The sequence below is a fragment of the Uloborus diversus genome, chromosome 9, assembly GCF_026930045.1.
Source record: "Uloborus diversus isolate 005 chromosome 9, Udiv.v.3.1, whole genome shotgun sequence".
In the NCBI taxonomy this organism is placed as follows: domain Eukaryota; kingdom Metazoa; phylum Arthropoda; class Arachnida; order Araneae; family Uloboridae; genus Uloborus; species Uloborus diversus.
The window spans coordinates 27,826,307-27,847,724 of record NC_072739.1 but is presented as its reverse complement, the minus strand read 5'-3'; the positions used below and the strand labels follow the sequence as shown (position 1 = coordinate 27,847,724).

The following is a 21,418-nucleotide window of genomic DNA, read 5'->3' as shown; positions in this document are numbered from 1 at the left end:
CCGGTGTATGCGCCGCATCGTAATATTTTGTACCAAAAAAAAAATTTAATGTAAGCGCCGCACCCGGTATAAGCGCCGCTCCCGCCATTAAACAACTTAAAAGCAGTTAGTAGTAAAAAAAGGCTGGAATGAAATGTAAATAAAAGAAATATTTTTAATTAACCTAACAATAGAAATTTTTACTATTAATATATTCTAAATACCTGGGAAGAAGACATTGGTTGGTTATCCAGAGCGCGGGACGCGGACCCTTCTCCTCATAGCGCTCCACGTTTTTTGAAGTGGTCGGCGCCACTATAGGCACGCTTTGATCAGTGGGTCGCATCCACTACAGGCACGCTTTGATCAGTGGGTCGCATCCACTACAGGCACGCTTTGATCAGTGGGTCGCATCCACTATAGGCACGCTTTGATAAGTGGGTCGCATCCACTACGGATCGGCGATTCAGAATCCGTCGAATTCACTCTCCTCGCTGTCCGACGCAAATAGCCCCAAGAAGCCTTCATCTAACTCCGGACTATTTTCTCCATCGTCGGAATCGCCATCTTCCTCCGCTACATCCGGGACTGGGGGAATTATTCCTGCCTGCTGGAAGCCAGAAATGATGGTGCTAGGCTTCACAGCATTCCAAGCTGCATCCACCCACTTGGCCACTTCTCCGAACGATGCTTTCCTGAGGTTGCCGCCCTTCGTGTAGTCGTGAAGACCGTTTGCCATCCATGACTCCCATTGTTGCCGCATGTGGCACTTGAAGGCATGATTGGGAGCCAAATCCAACGGCTGCAATTTCTTTGTCAGCCCACCCGGGATGACTGCTAGGGAAGCCGAACATGTCCGAGCGCACTCCTTCACAGCGTCGGTCTTGTGCGCCGCCATGGAGTCGAAAATTAGCATGCCACTCGGCTGGAAGAAAGAGCCTTTTCTCTTGCGCCAAACTTCGTTGAGCCAGTCCAACATCAGAGGCTCATTCATCCAGCCCTTCTCGTTGCAGCGTATAACGAGGGACGATGGGAAGGTGTCCTTGGGGAGCGTTTTTCGCTTAAAGATAAGCATAGGTTTTAACTTCTCCCCGCTGGCCGTACATGCTAAAACACAGGTAAACGAAGTCTTTTCGTTTCCTGTGGTCGTAATGGGGACGCTCCTTTCCCCAGCAGAAGTTACTGTTCTTGTCGGCGGGCAGTCGAATGTCAAGGGGACTTCATCCATGTTCACAAGTTGTGATGGGTGGAAGTTCTTTTCAATCTTCAGCCTTTCGACGTAGGCCAGAAACTTCTGCTTCTTTTCCTCCCAATCGGCCGGAAGGCTTTGCCCCACAGTTGTCCGGAACCTGACAGACAATTTGTTTCTCTTCATGAAGCGGAAGCACCAATTCGCATTGCCTTTGAAATTGGCGATGCGCATGTTCGCAGCGATGTTCCGGGCCTGAATTCGGACCCTAACAGTTGAAAGGGAGAGTCCTTTTGAACGCTGCTCCAAGATCCACTTTTTGAGGTCTCGCTCCAACTCCGGCCAGTGAGCTGCTCGTCCCCGGTTAGCACGTTTTGCCTTCGGCATTGCTTCGATAGTGGACTTTTCTGTCCTCCAACGGCGAACGCATCTCTCATCGATTGCAAATAATCTGGCCGCTGGACGATTTCCTATTGATTCTGCCTTCGAAACTACTTCTAACTTGAAGGCTGCAGTATAGCTTCTCAGTCGTTTAGGAGCCATTTTAAAGTAACTCGGTGAAAAAAAGATAAGCAAGAAACGCACGAACGGGACAGCAAAAAAAGCGACGATGTGAGTGACTAAAATTAGAGCTAGGAGACGGAGAAACAAGTTTCCAATTAGGTAGCTTGACCACTCCGAGCAATCCACTTTTCTGACAAGGTAAATCCCTTTAGAGAACTGGAACGGCTACCCCCCTCCCGTAATAGAACATTTGCTAACAATGCTCCTCCCCTGACCCACTGTCCCCCCTTCGCTCCGATGGTGTTTGCTCGCCCACGTGATTCTGCGTTTCTCTCCTCAGTGAAACACGTGCAATCGCTGACTCACCTCCTCTCCCTCCCCGTTTCGACCTCGTCGCCTTAGGTCGAAGGGCAAAGGACTTCGCAAAATAAAAGAATTGATGTGGCGCCATCTATTGGCAGCATTTTCAACTTTTTGACAAAAACTCAGATTTTTTTTTTTTTTACTTGAAAAAAATAAAAACGACACTGTACCCGCCGCACCCATTATATGCGCCGCACAGGCATTATTTTTACTTTTTTTCTTGTATGCGCCGCGGCGCTTATTCCCGAAAATACGGTATTTCTTTATCCAAGAGAATTTCACTTACAGGCTTTATAAATGAATAGCCATCCTCATTGTTTGCATTCTTTTCCAAATTTTTTTCTCCCCAATTTAAATTTTCCCTGAAGTCCACATTTATAGTTTCAAAAGTTTTCTTCAGCTCTGGGTCCCAAATTCTGTACCCTTTTGTTTGGGTTGCATAGCCCACCATTATGCCCTTCCTACTTCTTACTTCAAATTTTTTCAAATTTTGTTTTGGCAAGCCTCTGTAGGCGATGCATCCAAACCTCCTGAAATGCCTCACTGAAGGTTTGTTTCCCCAGAACAGCTCAAATGGAGTTTTCCCCCCTTTCTTTTAAAACTGTTCTATTTCTTACGTAGTTGAAGCGTGGAGCGGCTTCCGCCCAAAATTCTTCTTGTAGTCCAGAGTCCTTCAGCATTGCCCTTACCCCATTCATTAAGGTCAAGTTGTACCTTTCTACCACACCATTTTGTTCCGGAGTATGGGGGTTGGTTCTCTCTATGCTGATCCCTTCTTTAATTAAATGGGTCTCAAAATTAGAATTCGTAAATTCCCCCCATTATCGGACCTTATGGCCAAAATTTTCTTATTGAGGGGTCTTTCTACATACCTCGGGTACCTGAGAAAACATCTGAAAGCTTCATCTTTTGACTTCAAAAAATAAACAGTGGACTTTCTGGAAAATCATCAATTATAGTGTAAATATATCTTTTCCCCCCTAGTGACTCCAGCGGAAATGGCCCTGCTAGGTCCATAAGAAGAAGCTCAAGTTGTCTGTGGGTCCTTATCCCTGGGGTGGACGTAAATGAACATCTTCTTTTTCTTCGCCATGACACAAGGCTCACAGTCATGCCTGTTTTTACCCTTAATATTAAGTCCTTTGACACAATTTTTCTTTTCAGTTTCAATAATGCTGTCATGATTAATGCGGCAAAAACGTTCATACCACAACCCCAGGTCTAAACCTTTAACCTCTGTTACATTTACGTTTAGTGGCGAGTCAGAACTTTGATTACTACTTAAAAATGAGGTAGGTTTTACAAAATATAATTTATCATTTAAAAATGCAGAAAAAAGTTTGATGCCATCTTTGTAAAAATACATATTTTGCCAGGATACCACTTTAAAGAAAAACAAAAGCTGTCTATCCTGGATCCAGAAAGCAAATTTCGTCTAAGTGTTGGAGCATAATAAACCTCATTCAATGTGATGGTTACTATCTTACCATCTGTTTTAATTTCAAAAACACTTTTTCCTACCTCCTTTGACTGGACTATGTACAATGCCCACAGCTACCTCCATTTTTGTATTCTTAACAGGTTTAAATTCACAAAATAGGTCCCTTTCTTTACAGAAATGTGCCCCCTTATTTTGGTTACTTGGTTTTCTGCTCCAACACCAAGCCGAAAGATGCCCCTTTTTCCCACATGTGAAGCAAACTCTAGTTTCAAATTTGTCAACATTTACAACTTTCTGCCCAGTCTGGGGTTTATTTTGAACAGAAGAAGCATTAATGCTTGAACTACTATTGCCAATTTTTAATCTTCCCTCTTCTGCCAAAAGTTCATTCAAAACATTTGAAAAATTAAATTTATTTTCTTCCCACCCATAAATGTTTTGAACTATCCCCCTAAAATTTTGATCTAAACTATGTATTAATTGAAATCCCTTCAATTTTTCATCCATTTTGTAACCATTTTCCTCCAACTGTCGGAGCAAACACCTCAACCGAGCCACAAACATTCCAATGGTTTCTTTTTCATTTATTCTACTCGAGAAAAACTCCTCCCACAATCCGGCAACACGGGTTGAAGATGAAGGTTCAAAGTTCAACTTCAATGATGTCCATACTGCTAATGGATCATCTAAATCGTCAATAAGTTGCTTAAGTTCATCCTCGATGTTGAGGTAAATAATTGCCACTGCCTGGCCCCTGTGTTTCCTTATTTCCACCGAAATATTTTCTTCTAATTTTGTTTGGGTTAATTCTCAAAAATCTCTCTCTATTAACACCATTTTCATGTTCTTCGACCATGTTGCCCGATTGCAGGAGTTAAGTTTTTAATATTTCGATAATCACGTTCCATAATTCTGAAAAACTATGCAAATTTGTCTCCAACTAAAAAGACTTTCGACCGAGCTCTGCTACCATGTTGTTGGCATAATTAGAATTTAAATTTAAATATCCAATATTCTATTTAAGAACTAAACCAACATTAAAAGGCCGTAAAATATCAAGTTGGAGACAAGTAAAAAGCATATTTCAGAAAAATTAAGTTATTTAAATATGACTAGAAAAATATAACAAAAATCCCCGTTAAAACGACCCCCAAAATATCACAGCAAAGAAGTTCCATAGATTAAAGAATAAAAAAGTCATCAGTCTGCAGATGATATCACAAGTTAGTCCCCAGTCGGTAATCCTAGGCACGCACCAAGTTGACCGGATTAAACTCCAGGAACACAACACTTATTTTGACAGGTAATCCACATGAGGTGATTCGGTGAGCTATCCAATAAAACATCTGGACTTCCTTTCCCCGACAATGTCAATTTGCCGGACACAAAATAAGCACTTCTTCACCTGGTCTCATTTCATTACCAGGACTTTCAATTCAAAACTTGAAAACAGTGTGACTAGTACGTCACACAAATGACATGCCACAAACTCCCGCTATCATAGCAGGGAAAAGGCCCCCCACACGTGAGCCTAGCTAGGCCTCACGACACAACCAAAACAACCAGGGATCGAAGAGAAGAGAGAGAGTGTTGCCACTCACCTCTATAAATGTATACCATCAGCCAATGGGATTGCGTGCCTCAATGACATCAAGATATTAGCTGTGAGCCAAGAATAAATAAAATATTTTATGCCAACAATAGTTCCATCTTCACTTCTAGCTTGCTTAGCAGGAGAGATCAACATCAGTAACAGTTCCATCTTCATTTCTAGCTTGCTTAGCAGAGAGATCATCGGGACTATTTCTTGAGTTGCTGCTTTCTGCAAGATCTCAATTTTCGTTTTCCTGATTTTCAACACTTATGGGGCAAATCCTTTCTCCATCATTTCCTTCTTCGTTTTGATCCTGAGCAAGCTGTCTTTTCTTGCCAAGCTCCACGTTTTGAAATATGTCTTTCAGACCTTTTATTGACCAAGTTTGGGAGAATTTTATACTTTGATTAGGGTGGCGTCTTTGGAAATGTGTACCCAAATTTTTATATTAAGCTCACAGCCGCACACCTCACATAAAACTTTGTCGTACGACGCCATTTTCAGTAAATCGTTTTTGAGAAAGAGAACAAATCTTCCATGCAACATTGATTTGTTGACTGGACTATCTGTCCACGTCCACATTTTCAGGAGGTGACCATCCCCTCCCCCCCGGTGATGGTGCTCCTCCCTCAATTTCTACGAAGCACTCCCCTCTCAAGAACAAGATCCTCACCCCAAACTTTCTATAGTTTCCTGCTCTTTCCCCCCAACCTCTACCTCAAAATTCAACAGTGAAATCTGAAGACCCAGTCTCCTCCCCTTGGTGTTCACCTGACAGTTGTCAACACTCGCTGACCACAGAGAAACCAGTTTCTTTAAAGAAAAACGTGTTGAACTTCCCCATGTGGCGAATGATCACAAGTGCGTCATAGAATCTTCCCTCCCCGCGTCTACTCGTGCAGAAGTCTGCGTACTACTTGGGGGGGGGGGGGGATGTCCGACAGTAGTAGACATTCTCTTTCTTTTTTTGGACAACTTTGTTTTAGAGCAGTCAGAACTGTCCGCATCGAGGGAAAATATGTCCGACAGTTGCGGATTTTTTTGGGAGGGGACAACTTTATTTGTTTTAGCGAGGATAGAACTGTCCGCGATAGAGTTTCACTGTCCGCGACGATGTTGCCATGTCATGGCAATTCTGCCACTGGGCGTATACTCTGAATTATTTTTTTCGACATTAAAGCTGTGAATCTTATTGCAACTGTTCTGATGTCTCCTCTGCTCATTGAAATGCCATATATTCAGCGGTCTGTTGACGACAAGCTTGGGACTGTTCAGTTGTCTTAGCAGCCTGTTGTGATGCCAGATATTCGACATTCTGTCGACAACGAGATTGAGACTGCTCTGGTTTCTCAGCAGCTCTGTGAGCTGCTTTACGCTCCCCCTGTTAAGCCTTTGCAGTTTGGCTTGTGGAGACGTCTTGATTAGTCTAGCTACTTTCATAGTTCAAGCTTTGGGAAAGATCAGACTTACGCTTTTGAGGCATAATTCTTAGTAGGTACTTTTTCTACTCTTCCAAAAAAAAACAGTACGGTTGCTATTATTATTTTTCTACTTATTTGCCACTCTGTTTTAATTGTGAAATAGAACACAGTACTAAAAGGACAAGACATTTTTAATGAATTTTTTTCATCTATACTTATCAGATTTTCATAAATTATTGCAGTTGGTGTGTAAGAAGTAGTGTATATTTTTCTTTCTCTAAGCAGTAAGGTTGATTCAGACTTAAAGTGAATACCAATCCTTTCTTTTTTACTACAAGAAGTTCCAACAATTTTTTTTTTTTTTTTGTAAAATTTGAAAAGTATTTACATGTAAGCTAGTGGTCCTATATCATACAATCAGAGTTGCCAACTGCTCTGAGAAAATGGCGAAATTCAATTTTTTGCAAAGAAATTTTTTGCTCCACATTTCCAGGCTAAATGATTTCAAGCTTAAATTTCGCTATTTTAGCACAACAAATATGTAAATATGGGAAATTAAAGATGGTTATGCTCAAAGATTGAAATAGTCTTTAAAGCTGTTTTATTAATTTAAAAATAATTATTTTTATACTCCTGCTTAAAATGATAATTAAATTTTTATACAAAATACCGAACTGTTCCGCAAAATTTTAAATTACTCCACAAAATCACCACAGGTGCTCCTCAAATTGTTTCTACAAGGTTGGCGACCCTCTACAACTAAGACAGCTCAGATCCCAAAGATATGCAGAGTTCATGGTGACATTTCCAACTCTGTGCTCTTGCTTTCCAATCCTTCTTTACGAATTTCCATTCTTCCCTATGTTAACTTTTTTCCATTTTAGAATATGTACCTTTCTTGAAGTCTGCCTCAACTGTTTTAAAATTATCAACAGGTGAAAGACCATATGTTATTTAAGCGGGAGTTATTAATGTAACAGATGGTTGACTTTTATCTTTCTTAGAACCTGTATTCAGGGCCGGATTTAAACTTAACGGGGCCCAAAACTTTTTCAGGTATGGGGCCCCTTTTGTAGTTTGAACAATGTAACAACGTTTATCTCGGTGGTGTAAGAGAGATTTTTTATTCTTTTCCCTTTACTATGTTTGTCTCTTTCCTCGGATACATGCAGCAATACTTTTACTTTGTTGATCATACTTTAATGTGTTTTCCCCGATGGTGCTGTTTGGATTGATCTTAAGATGGGGAATGGTATCAAGGGAGTGACCCAGGACTCCCCTTTAAGTGGATGGTTCGGAGGAATTTTGAAAAATATTTATAAAATTCTATATTTTGAAGCTGTATAAGATGTAGTTGGAATTACAAAAATGTCAGGACAGAAATAGGCGAACAAACCTTTTTTAAAGTTATATACTCTTCCCAAAATTAAGATAACACACAGTAAAAATTGTTTTTGATTCAACAAATCATTGACAGCAGTTGATAGAGAGAGAGCGCGGGAAGAGAAAAGACGATGCATTGTTACTTGCTCATATTGGCTTTCGGTACAATTAGTTTTTAATCGCTGTCCAACCCGCCCGACAAATACAACAATGAATTCAATATAAAATGATCAAAAGTAAAAAATGCTTTAAAGTAAATGGTGTATAGTTTTAGAAAATATGTAACGAGAGTAACATATTCTGCCCATTTCAACAGTTCATAATTTATACACTTGATAAGAAATAAAATTGGAGCCCACTTTGCTTAGTATTTTCAGACTTATCTAATTATTTTCAAGGACTCTAGAAGATATAAAATTATTTAACTTACTACATTTGTACTTTCCAGTCTCTGATATTTTAGTACTTGATTGTAAATTTTTACAGCCCAGTTCTAACTTTGTAAGAAAAGCGATTTTAAATTTAAAAGAAATTATAGATTTCTCGTGACAACTTTGCTTCAGTTGCAAGTGGAGCAAAAAACGAAAAAGGAATTGAGGTACTGTATTTTTTGTGTGCTAAACAGATGGACAATATGCAGAAGAAGTAAGCTAAAAGCAAGCAATAACTAAAGAATTTCCAAAATACTGCATTCGGAATTATATAAATAGCAAGCTATGAAGCATGCGAGTCTTTGTAATATTTTTCAGAAATGTGAGAACCATGGTTTTTACATTTTTGGTGCAGGATGTAGCAAGGAGTTGAATTTGACGTATATTGGCATTCCTTCTCCCTACCCACTCTCCTGTAGTTTGTAGCCACACTTTCCAAATTTTCAAGATTTTCAAGCACCAAAAAATGAAATTTATTTTTTCAAGTACTTTTCTTTTTTTTGGAACAAACCATGCTAATTTCCAGGAGTTGGGGGCCTTAAGCTATAGCTTGCTTAGCTTGTATGTAAATCCAGGCATACCTGTACTTTTATGAAATCTGCCTTGACTGTGTTCAAGTTATCAACAAGTAAAAGACTTGATTACTCAGCAGGAGTAATTACTGGTGCAAATGGCTATCTAATTAGATAAGGAGAAATAATGTTTTGAGATTTTTGAATAAAAACATAAGTACTTTCTTCATTTTTATGCCATAGTGGGAAGTGTACCTCATACATACTTAGTATAGAAATTAAAAATCTTCTATCAATTTATATTTCATCTCCTTCAATTGTGATCTTTTAGAGTATTGCAATTATCCCAGGTTTTGCTTTAAAATGTAATTATTCATCATTAACATTATGTTACAAGAAAATTGTATGTCTTTGAAACGGGGGGGGGGGGGTACCAAGTAGAATGAAAATAGCCAATAACTGTTCTTTTTCTCTCTTTTTATCGTTGTGAGTTTGACAAAGATATGAACGTGATAAGAGGAAGAGTGAAGTGTTATAACTAGCAATTTGCTAAGACTTGAGAATTATAAAAAGAGAGCAGTAGGGTTTGTTCTTGCATATTTGTTTATACTCGCCCATTTATTGTACATGGATTGATCCATGATTTTCAATATTACAGATGCACCCCAGCAAAGCATCTGTTGTCATTGTTGATCGACTGTTGGACCTTGCTGGCCCGCTAAGCCAATCTAATTCAACCATGCTTGACCAAATGTTGAAAGCATTGCCTCACTTGCCTGGTCATGTGTTTGATGTGTGTGTTCTTATGAATGACCTAGCATCTTGTCAAAAGTAAGTAGTACTGTATGTGCTTGGGTAACATGAATAATGCATTTTTTGTAAAATGTTGCTGTATGATCTCGCATTTTTAACTTGCAGACATGCTAGCTGTCTCATGTCTGCAAGATTGCCTGCCTTGATGTTTAATTTCGAACTTCTTGCCACCAGAGAAAATTGTAGTTTTTTAACGAAAAGTGGCCAAACTTTGCTACTGAAGGCCGCAGTATAAATTTCTTTTTAGTTTCACTCATCTTGGAAGTGAAAATGTAGAGAACCTAGCTTCTATTATAGCAAAGGAATCGGATGTTTGCTATTGGAGAAATATAGATAATGCATATTTGAAAACTACTAAGATGGCTATGTAGCATTTTAAACAAGTATTAAGGTTCATGTTACTTTTTTTTTTTTTTTTCAATATGATCTTTTACAACATAATTTATTTTTAGTATTTTATGATTAGGTACCTCATAAATGCTACTTAATGTTGTATAACTACCTTTATTTTCATTACATTTTAAAGTGTTCCTCTATATTCTATGGCCGGACTGAAGAAAAATTGTTGCCCAGAGATGGTTGTCAAATAATTTATAAATTAAAAAAAATAATAATAACAAAGCAATAAAACAAAATGTTTAACTAATCATTCAAAAATGGTTAACTTAAAATATATATATATATATATATATATATATATATATATATATATATATATATATATATATATATATATTTTGTGTTTTAGTTTTTCTATAATTTAATAATTTATACTCAAGAACATGAAAACTATACATTTTGTACTAGCATTCATCTGATTCTGATGCATAGTATTTCTCCTATTTTTAAATTTTAGTTCTCATGCTTTAACATTTTTTAAGGTTGGTAAATCATTCTTGTCATGAATCCAGTGGTGACGATAGGAAATCCCCAATGGGGTAGCAAGCTTGCCCAACAGGGGGGCATAGCAGGGGCAGATCCAGACAGAATTCTCGGACGGGGCCATTTGGAAAAATACGGTGCTTTGGAAAATTTTTGAATTTTACAAATATTAATATAGCTTGCCTTTAACTAGAGCATTTTTTAGAGAATTTTTCACTAGGCGATGCAAGTGTAACATAAAGGCTGTAACCTTCCCAATAATTTTCCTCTTTTAACAAACGTGTGCATATATCGTGACCTCAAAGTAGTATTCCTGTAATCACTACTGTGTTCAGAGGCGACTGTATAGAACTTCTGATTTAAGAGGAAGCCGATATGAATCAGTCGTAAGTATAATATTACTAACTCTGAAGTAAAGGGGTCCAGGGGTTTCTCTCCCCCATAAAATTTTCGAATTTGAAGTCTTAAAAACATATTTTAGACGATCTTTGGTAATGCTAAGGGAGAAGAGGTTCGGTTATTATTAATTATATAAATTTAATTATTTTTTTGCTTATGAGAGGGGTCGGTAACACGCATCAGTTTAGAAAGTACAAATTAAATTTCATGTGACATAGCAGACAGGAACTTTTGCAATGTGGCATAGAACTAGAAACTACAATGAAACACATCAAAAATAATCAAAAAGCTATCAAATAGCGCAAAATAGTGCTGAAAATTGTCATAAATCATGTGATGCTGAAGCAACTTAAAAATATTTTTATGTTTACAAAAGAGTTAAGTAACACAGTTTAAAAAAATAGTAAAATAAATTATATAGGACATAGCATCTTTGATTGAAACATAAAAAAAAAGGAAGAAAATGTAACGTAAACACATAAAAAATGATCAAAAATGAATTAAACTAAATGATCAAAAATGATTAAACTAAAATCATTAGGAATCATAGGTTGCTTAAGTCGCCTAAAAATATTCAAATAATTACAAGAGGGTTATGTAACAGATGTCAGGTTAAAAATAGTGAACTGAATTATGTATGCCATAGCAGGCAGGACATTTTGTATTGAAGCATAAAACAAGAAAAACACATAAAAAATAATCAAAATAGTACTAAATAGAGCCATTTCAAGGATGTTTGAAGTGTCTTTATTAACAAATTTCAAATGCTAGTGACATTTTTTTCACTTTTGAAGGAATAATTTCAAGTATCTTTGAAACAGCAGTAACTGTGCTGTAAAATATTCAGTGCAAGTATTCAGTGCAACTGCATATGAAGCTTACTGTACATTGTGTCGAATTTTGTTACTGTTTCATCTAAATCAATATTTTTTGATCTTCTTTTGTGAACACTTAATAGCATTAGACTGCGTAAACTATTTTCGCTCATTGTTGTTCTTAGATAATTTTTTACTATTCTCAAGGTGCTGAAACTCCTTTCACATGCTCAAGTCGAAACTGGCAAAGTACACACAATTTTTATCAAGCGATTAAATTCATAAAAAGAATCTGCAACTGTAGTTATTTAGGAGTGGAATTCCAATTGACTCTTTGGCATATTCTTATTCTTGGAGGCTTTTCGATGCATAACCTTTTTCAAATCTGCAATTTCTAATTGTAAATCTTTTGTTACAATTATAGTGCTGTGCAAAAGAAATGATGTGTTCCTCTGATAAAAATGTAGATGAAACTGGATCCAAAAAAAAAAAAATGCTCGGATCCCGAGTATTATGTGTTTATTTTCTTTAAAAAATTTCCTTTCCATTTCATTTAGGATCCTATCGATAACAGCAAACATGATTCTGTTAAAACAAATAAGAATATTAGAGCATATCAATATCATTTACATTGATAATATGTTTTGTTGAACAATTTCAACCAAAAGTTGTAGCGAACATTTGTCCGTGAAAATTATATTTATTTTAGAAACGTGCAGTATAAAGGAAAAGAAAAAACTAAAAAGGAAAAACGTAAACACGTATATTATCTACTAGTATTCAAGCTCTGTATAAAATGCCTTACAAAAGGCAAACATTGAAATGAATATTAAATATGTTTTTTAGAAACATCCCTTCACTGATAAGAATAAGTGAACATCTTTTGTTTAATTGTAATTTTTTTGTTTCATTCATTACTCTCTTAGATAAAAGGAGGTAGTAGTAGTCTTTAGAAAACTTTGTAATTGCGCCACTAAAGCAATGAAATAACTTTTCTATGCATAACTTGTTGAATTTCACTTAAAAAATTAAAAGCTCTCAACTGAGAAAGAGGTCGAGAAAGAGAGAGAAATCACTTACTTGCAGTAACCATCAAATGTGTCAATATCGTCATTTCCACGGGAGTTTCCACAACAAAGTTTAAGTAGGTTGGTAACTGCTTTTTTCTTTTGGAACCTTCATCGTCTATTCCGATTTCTTCCCAAATTTCCAGAGCTTCATCCCAGATCTTTCAAGATTCTCTTTCAGAATTTCTAGAAGATCTACCGCTTCTGAGTAATTGATCTTAGGATTTTCAAGTAAATCCGAACTTGCTTTCGCGTATTTCAAGATGCTTCTGAAAGCAAAAATGGCTCTTATTAAAGATGGCGAAAATTGGTTTAATAGGCCTGTACCCTCAACAGCTCTCTTTGAGCTGTATAAATTGCTTCGGCTGATTTTGAAAAGAGCATAAATGGATTTTATTCTCTTGCATACCACATTAATCTTTGTTCCTGGCAAGCCCATCTCGTTTTTGATATCGATTTTAATTCCATAACTTTCTCGTCAGCTGTTCTTTGGATTTCTACCCATTGTGGATGAATACTGCTGCAACTGACAAAGATGTATAATTTTGCAACAACAAAATTGAATTACCCAGACAATGATTCGTTTTAACAACATCAACAATCACTAAATTCAGCTGTTGCTGAAACAGTAAACGTAGTTTGCTAAAGGTGCAACAGTGTTCTTTTTACAGCATTCACACCTGCGTTTTTGCCAGCTACAACATTAGCACCATCATATGCCTGGCCCACACAGTTGGCCAGGTCAATTTTGAGGTTGTTCAGGGTACCGTATTTTCCGGGTATATCGCCGCACTGTATATAACGCCGCAGGCAAGTTTTTTTTTTGTTTTGTTTAGAAAGCAAGTTTAACGCCGCACCAAGAATAATGCCGCGCGCTAAATAAAAATCATCACAGAAGTAAGATTATCAAAGTAAAGGGTGATAATTTGAAAAACGTTTTGCAATAAACATAAAGTTTAACAGTAAATAAACATGAACACTTACCTTGTAATAAAAAATCACTTTACATACAATGACAATTAATATTATTTATTTACAAAAAAAAAACTATATACAAAAGAAATACTAGAAGACAGAAAATTTACAGATCCGGAAACCCATCAAAATCATCGCCTTCGGAGTCTGTTTGGAACATTTCCAAAATTTCGGGCGGCAAAGGTTCATCAATATCTGAATCATTTTCATAATCCAAAGACACATTAGGGGTGGCAAGTCCATCAGTAACGATCAATACAGCCTTTTGAAACGCTTTTTGGATCATTTCTTTTCGGAATTTTATTCCAAGCGTTTAAGATCCACTCGCTAATAAAGGCTAAAAGTTGCTTTCCGCATCCTGCCCCCTTTTGTAAATGTGGTTTTCAGCAGACATCCACGACTCCCAGAAGCGACGCACATGAGTCTTAAATACGCGATTGACTGAAAGGTCCAAAGGTTGCAATAATTTAGTTAAGTCACCAGGCACAATCGCAAGTCTCGTCTTATCGGATGCGAGACATTTCTTTGTCTCTTCCGAAATATGTGTCTTCATTGAGTCCATAATGAGCAGACAGTTTTTCTGAAAGAAGGAATTGGGGCGCTTGCGCCAGCTTTTTTGGGCCCACTCTTGCATAATATCTTGATTCATCCAGCCTTTTTCATTGGCTAACACTATTATCCAGTTCGGGAAATTCTCTTTGGGGATTGTTTTCCTCTTAGAAATCACAATGGGAGGTAATTTATCTCCTGGGCTAAACAAGACAGCACTACCATGAAACTGTTTTTTTCATTCCCAGGTGTGACAATGGGGACAGACTTCACACCAACGATGTCAGTTGTACGTGAGGCAGGCATGTCGAATGACATAGGGACCTCATCCATGTTCCCTATGTCAGATGGCTTGAAATCGTATCTTTCAATTTCCTCTTTAACGAACTTTAAAAAGGAATCTTTCTTTTGTTCCCAGTCACTGGGCAATTTTTGGTCGACGGTTGTCCGAGCTCTCATACTCAGTTTGTTTCTTTTAAAAAACCGATAACACCAAGAAGATCCACCCTTAAAGTCCTCGAGACCATTCTCTTTTGCCATCTGCTTTGCTTTAATCCTAATGAGGACTGTCGATTAGGAGCGACCGTTTTTCTTTTGGTTTTCGATCCATTGGAACAGTTCACTTTCCAGGTCTTTCCACTTAGCAGCAGGACCGCGGCATTGAGCACGCTTCTCTCTGGGCGTTTGCAATAGCACTTCTTTCTGCTTTCGCCATTCTCTAATGCGTTTTTCGTCAACATTCAGCTCCCATGCTGTTTGCGTGTTGCCATTTACTTGTGCAAGGGCGATAGCATTTAATTTAAATTTCACTGTATAACTTCGGCGCGTAGATTTCATTGAAGACATTTCAAAAATTATAACTCAGAATCTGTTGGGGGATTTTTCTTTATCTTAAGTTCATTGAACTAAATAAAAGGTTTACAGAACCCTAACATCAAAAAGCCGTGCAGTCTGCCAGTAAGAAATAAAACATACTCAAAATAGTTTAAATAAATAACATTTATTCAAAAATATCACAGTAGACAATATGAAAAATGTTTTGTAAAATACCAAAATTAATTTAGATTGTAAACCCCCCAATTATCACAAAAATTTCAAAGTTAAATTGTTAAACAAACAAACATATTTGGAAAACGTGAAATATATTAAAGAAATTGTAAAATGTCACCTTCCTGCGCCAAATGCGCAGGACGCGGAGTGGCAAAACATATCGGAGGTAAGTTTCAAAAATATACTTAAACATTTGTAATTAAATTAAAAGTGCTCCAAGATACTGAATAAAGGCTTTTAAGCCCAACATGTTCCCCCCTCTTGGAGACTTTTTATTAATTACATACATGATACATTTTAAATACTATATACAATATAAACATACACATGAGCTTACAATTGAAAAAAAAAAAAATTAACTTTTACATTCCACTCCCCAATTAAAAATAATTCTGCATAAGGAGTTTAGACTATATTTAGATAATGGCTTCGTGAAGATGTCAGCTTTGTTTACATTGGTCCTAACATATTCAATAGAAAACAATTTTTGTTCAATTAAATTTCTCAGAAAATGATATCGGACATCTATGTGTTTAGTTCTCGAGTTTTCAATTGGGGATTTGGAAAAATCAGTAGTTGCAATGTTATCACAAAAAATTACAGTTTCTTTGAGCTGAAAACCTTCAATCTCTAAGCTGTTGATCTCATCAATTATTCTTTTCAACCAGACTATTTCTTTAGCCATTTCTCCCAATGAGATATATTCGGCTTCCATTGTTGATAATGAGACACATTTGTGTTTAAAGGTTCTCCAACTTATCGGAACTTTATCAATGCAAACTATTGAAACTCTATCCTCACGATTTGCAGCATAATCAGAATCTGAAAAACCTCTAATTCTAATACTGTTAATGGCACTTAAATTAAATTTATAGTTACAGGTGTATTTCAAATAGCCTAATAGTCTTAAAAGGAAATCCAAATGTTTCTTACCGGGATTAGCCTGGAATTGTGAAAATAAATTAACTGCATATGAAATGTCAGGACGAGTTTTTCTGGCAATGTATGCCAAGCACCCTAGCAAATTCCGGTACGGGAGTTTCTCCATCTCTTTGATTTCACACTCGGTCTTAGGACAATCATCCTTGGACAAAACCGTACCTCTTGAAATTGGAAGGGTAGATAGTGGCACATTATACTCAGAAAACAGGTTTAAAATTTTGGAAATGTAAGAAATCTGGTGAATGAAAATTTTACCATCATTCTCGATAAATTCAATTCCCAACAATTTTCTTGTTTTCCCCAGTTCTTTAATATCATATACAGTTTTAATTTCATTAATTACATTTTTAACTATATAAATTTTTATTTTTGGCAAATATTAAAATATCATCCACATATATCAACAGGAAAACTTCACTGTTTCTAACCTAAACACAATTACATCCTATTCTTTTAAATTGGAATCTTCGGAGAACACTATCAATTTCATGAAACCAATTTCTTCCGGACTGGTGTAGTCCATATAAGGATTTCTTTAGTTTACATACATAGTTACGATGAATTTTACTTATAAAGTCTTCTGGCTGCCTCATAAAAATATTTTCTTCCAGGTCAGCATATAAATATGCATTCTTTATATCAATTTGAAAATGGCACCATTTTAATAAAGATACAAAAATTGTGAAAAATAGTCTTACTGAAGAAAATTCCACCACCGGGCTGAAGACCTCAGAATAGGACTCGCCAGGGATCTGGCGATTTCCGCCTGCAACAAGTCTTGCCTTATATCTTACAATCTCATCACTATATTTTAAACACTTTCTTTTGCTCACATGCATAAATGTCAAAAAAAATTGAGTTATGGAGGAAATGCATAAAAATTTAAATTTTTAATGGAGAATTTATTTTTGCTATTTAACTAGATTAAAATCGGCTGCCTAAATAAGTTATACATATATTTATACTTGAATGTTCATATTGAATAAATACATTAAATAATCAAACAATATATAATTTTTAGCACATTTCGTTCTGTCTTTGATATTTTCTCACAAAATAATTTTGAACACAAGAGTTGAACAGGACAGAAAAACCTTGCCAAACCTGCTTTCATTTGCACACATGCATAAACAGAAATTTGGTTACTATAATCAAAATCATAATAATTAAAAATTTTGGACACTTTCAGACAGGACAGTAAAAACCAGGGTTTTTACCGTAGGATCCAAAATCTTGCCAACCATGTCTACAAATGAATCATAAGTCCAATGTAGGGGAGAGTCGGGTAAGTTGGAGACCCTAAGACTTTTTACATTTCTAAGACAGAACTAACTACATTTGAAAAAATATTTTTGTACTAATATCTTCGTACAACTATTGCCTAATGACAGTTTATTTCCCTGCCATGTAAACAATTTATATTTTTGTTAATCTTGCTTTTTTACTCCCATCACAAAGTATCCATCTTACCCGATGGTGCGGGTAAGATGGATACCAGTGGAGGGTAAGATGGCGATTACGTAGTTGATTCCATTTGACAAAATAAAATAAACTCGTTATGTCAAGTATAAGAACTATATTTTATTTTATGCCCAAAATTATGAATTTCCAAAAAATTATGAACAAAAATCACATATCCAAGACTTCTTTTTTGCTTCGGAATTTGACAGTCCAGTACAAGCCGCATGAGCCCACTTGTGGCATTTTGCACAATTGAACCACAGTTCATTTTTTCCGAAGTCATCACATATGATGCATACTTCATCGACTTCTTCATCTGAGTTATCATCTTCGTCCATGTAATGTATGGATACGGAGGAATCTGATGAATAGTCAAAATAAGTTTTTGAGCATTTTTTCTTCTCTACGACCTTAGTTTTATTCTCTACGACCTTAGTTTTTTTCTTTCCTTTTTTTGCTTCTCTTCTTTCCTTTTGCTTCTTCCTTTCTAATAAATATTCTTTTACAGGCGAACTTGTGGCATGTAGCGATGGAGCTTTAGTCCTTTGTTTCTTTACCTTTGGGGGAGCTAAAGGGAGTACCAGGATATCGGGGGCATTAGATGGACCAGCAACAGGTTGGATATCGGAGGCATTAGAAGGACCAGCAATAGGTTGGGTGTCGGCATCATGAATTTCGGAACTAGATGTGGCATAAGCCGCTGTTGTCACAGCAGGTTCAAATTCTTCAGCTGAGAAAATTTGTGAATTGAGGGGAACAATCCCCACTGCTTCAAATCCTTTCACTGCGTTATTTAGCGTAGCCGCTTTGGCATACGCTTTGTGAAAGAGGCTAGGTACATTCTTCACAGCAACAGTTTGGCCAGGATTCATAGTTAAAAAATCATTGCACACATTACTGTAGGCAGTTTTCAAAGGACCGAAGAAACTGACGTCCAAAGGCTGCATCCGGTGGGTTGTGTGCGGGGGAAAACCAAGGAGAGTGATAAAGTTGTCCCTGCAAAAATTTACTGCTTCTAGGGTTATGTGTGATGCGTGATTGTCCATCAACAGCAGAATCTGATTGTCAGCTGAAGGTCCTACATTTTTTTTAAAATGGCTCAGCCATTCCAAAAATATTTTGGCATTTATAAAGCTGGAGTCTGGATTGCAGGCAGCTTGGGATCCAGGTGGTGCATCATGCAGCAAATAATCTTGCATGCGTACTCTTTTAAAAATAAAAAGTGGAGGCACATAATGTCCAGTTGCGCTGACACAGCAGACCACACTCACATTTGAGCCTCTCTCAGCCGAAGATACTTTAACCACCCGTCGTTTGCCTGTTGGTGTTATAATGAGAGGGGATTTTGTTGGTACAGTTGAGCAACCTGTTTCGTCAACATTGTAAATCTGGTGTGGCTCATATCTGTGTTTCTTCATAATTTCAGTCAATAAATTAAAGAAGTTTTGCACACTTACTTCATTAAATGCTGCTAATCTTGCCACTGAGGTCGCCTCTGGCTTACGTAAAGATAAATTAAATCTACTTAAAAAGTTGCTCACAAAATCTTTTCCAGCCATCCTTTCTTCTTTATTAAATCGATGTTCTATTTTTAGATGTTCAGCATAATCAAATGCGATTCTTGCAAAATCTTTCTTTGTCAAACCAAATGCACGTCTGTCTATATCTGTAACATAGGTTTTTAGCAAGAGTAATTGTTCCTCAGTAAAAGTATTCTTAAATCTTCCAGCGTTCTCAGGAAATGGCTCTTTGTTCTTCCTTTTATCCACATAACGCCGAAGAGAAGTTTGAGGCAGAGAATATTTTTTTGCTGTTGTTAAAATGAACGCTCCTCTTAGTACCTCTTCAACAGCTTTATCCATACCTTCTTTGGACCAAGATTGTCTTTCCGTAATCCTTTTATATTTCCCCATCGTTTTGTTTCTAAAAAAATTAAGTTATAATCACTTTAAGGATGCTGTCATCAGTTATGAATTTTACCCCCCTTTAAACTATCCAAGAAAAGAAAAGTTGATTGATATCTTTAATATGCCTCAATTCATTGTAGAAGAAAAATACGAATAAAAATAAAGAATTCTTTTTTTTATTTAAACAAATACCTAGTCAAATTTTTTAAACATTTAAAAATATTTTTTTAAGTAATTAAACAAAATAAAAGTAAAAAAATGTCTTAAAATCTAGTTTTTACAGATAATATGTAATCCTTATAGGCACAAATATTTGATTTGAGACTAGTAAATTGCCTGCTTTTTATTTGCGTGTAAGATGGAGACCACCATCTTACCCGCCATCTTACATATCCATCTTACCCGACGACGTCATGTCGAAATTAAAGTACAAAACGAGAATAAAATTAACCGTATTTTAACTTAAAAGCAACATTATATCATTAATCGAGAAGACTAATTATGTATAAAATTGAAGAAAAGCCCAAAACACTCACCAATTTAACGCAATCCACTAATGAAAAGGTTGACAAATTTAGATATGTTCACGCTGAAATAACAAAACACAAAATGGCGGCAGTTACAGTTATTTTTCCACGCTAGGAATGTAATTCAATTGAAAGATGGCCAACACTGAAGCATATATCCCAATAAGGGGCTGCCATCTATCGCAAATAAAGAGAAACATTCAAGTCACCATCTTAGCCGCCTCTCCATCTTACCCGACTCTCCCCTACATTACACAACTTTAAGAATCAAAAGATCAACCCACATTTTATTCAAAGACTTAAAAAAAAAAAAAAGTTACAAATCCTGTTATTTATTTACCTTAGGTATCAGTGACAATAATTATAGAAACAGGGCAAGTAGGTTTCAAGAAAATCATGATGTTTTTATTTTAGACATTATTTCTCTTGGCTAAATGCATTTAAGAATACAATTTCTTTATCAAAGGGGAAAAAAGCATTTTAATTAAAAGTCTCAGTACAAATTTAAATGAAAATACACTTTTATATTTTAATAATGAAGACTCCTAAAATTTAGGGTCTGGTGGGATAAAGTGGTCATAAAAAAAACAGGTTTTTCAAATTTGGTAGATAATAAATTCAGAAATGTCTTTTAAAACTTAAATTTTTTTGGTTTTTATTTTACATTACATTAATAAAGATTACACTGTTTTGAATTTTATAATGAAATAAATTGATTTTGGTATGGGGTAAAGTTGTCATAGTTAAACCAATCTATCTAAAACCATCATAGACAAGCGTAATTTTTTTAATGCTCAATATATTTAGTTCTTTTTAAGAATTGAACTTTATTTTAATAAATTTTTTATGGTCAGCTATGGTCAAAAGTTGGTTCAATAAGAATTTTCATCATATTTCACTCTTGGATTTCATCAATATCAGCAGAAAAGGCATGATAATTAGGAATGCTTATTTTTTTAGAAATACATTAAAGATAGCGTCCGAATAATATCTAAACTACCTAAACTACATAATAAGAAAGCAATGTTAAAATAGAGTTCTTAAAAAATTTTGCTTAATTAAAAAACAAAAGGAAAAAAACCAAGCTTTCTCTACTTATTTAATGTATGCGAAACATTTCTAGTTCTAAGTTTCTACTTTTTACTGATATTTTACAGATGATTGGGGGGGGGGGGGGGGGGAGTGGCATAAATTATTCTACTAGAATAAATTGA

General features: G+C 36.1%; 1 protein-coding gene across 1 annotated transcript in view; it reads left to right on the top strand.

Annotated features, from left to right (window-relative positions):
- The window catches only part of LOC129229253 (sec1 family domain-containing protein 2-like), a 100,755-nt gene that overhangs the window by 33,109 nt on the left and 46,228 nt on the right, over positions 1-21,418 (top strand). Inside the window, exon 6 of the mRNA XM_054863520.1 lies at positions 9,476-9,648. Coding sequence (XP_054719495.1) covers positions 9,476-9,648 — 173 coding nt within the window. The remainder of the gene's footprint in view (positions 1-9,475; positions 9,649-21,418) is intronic.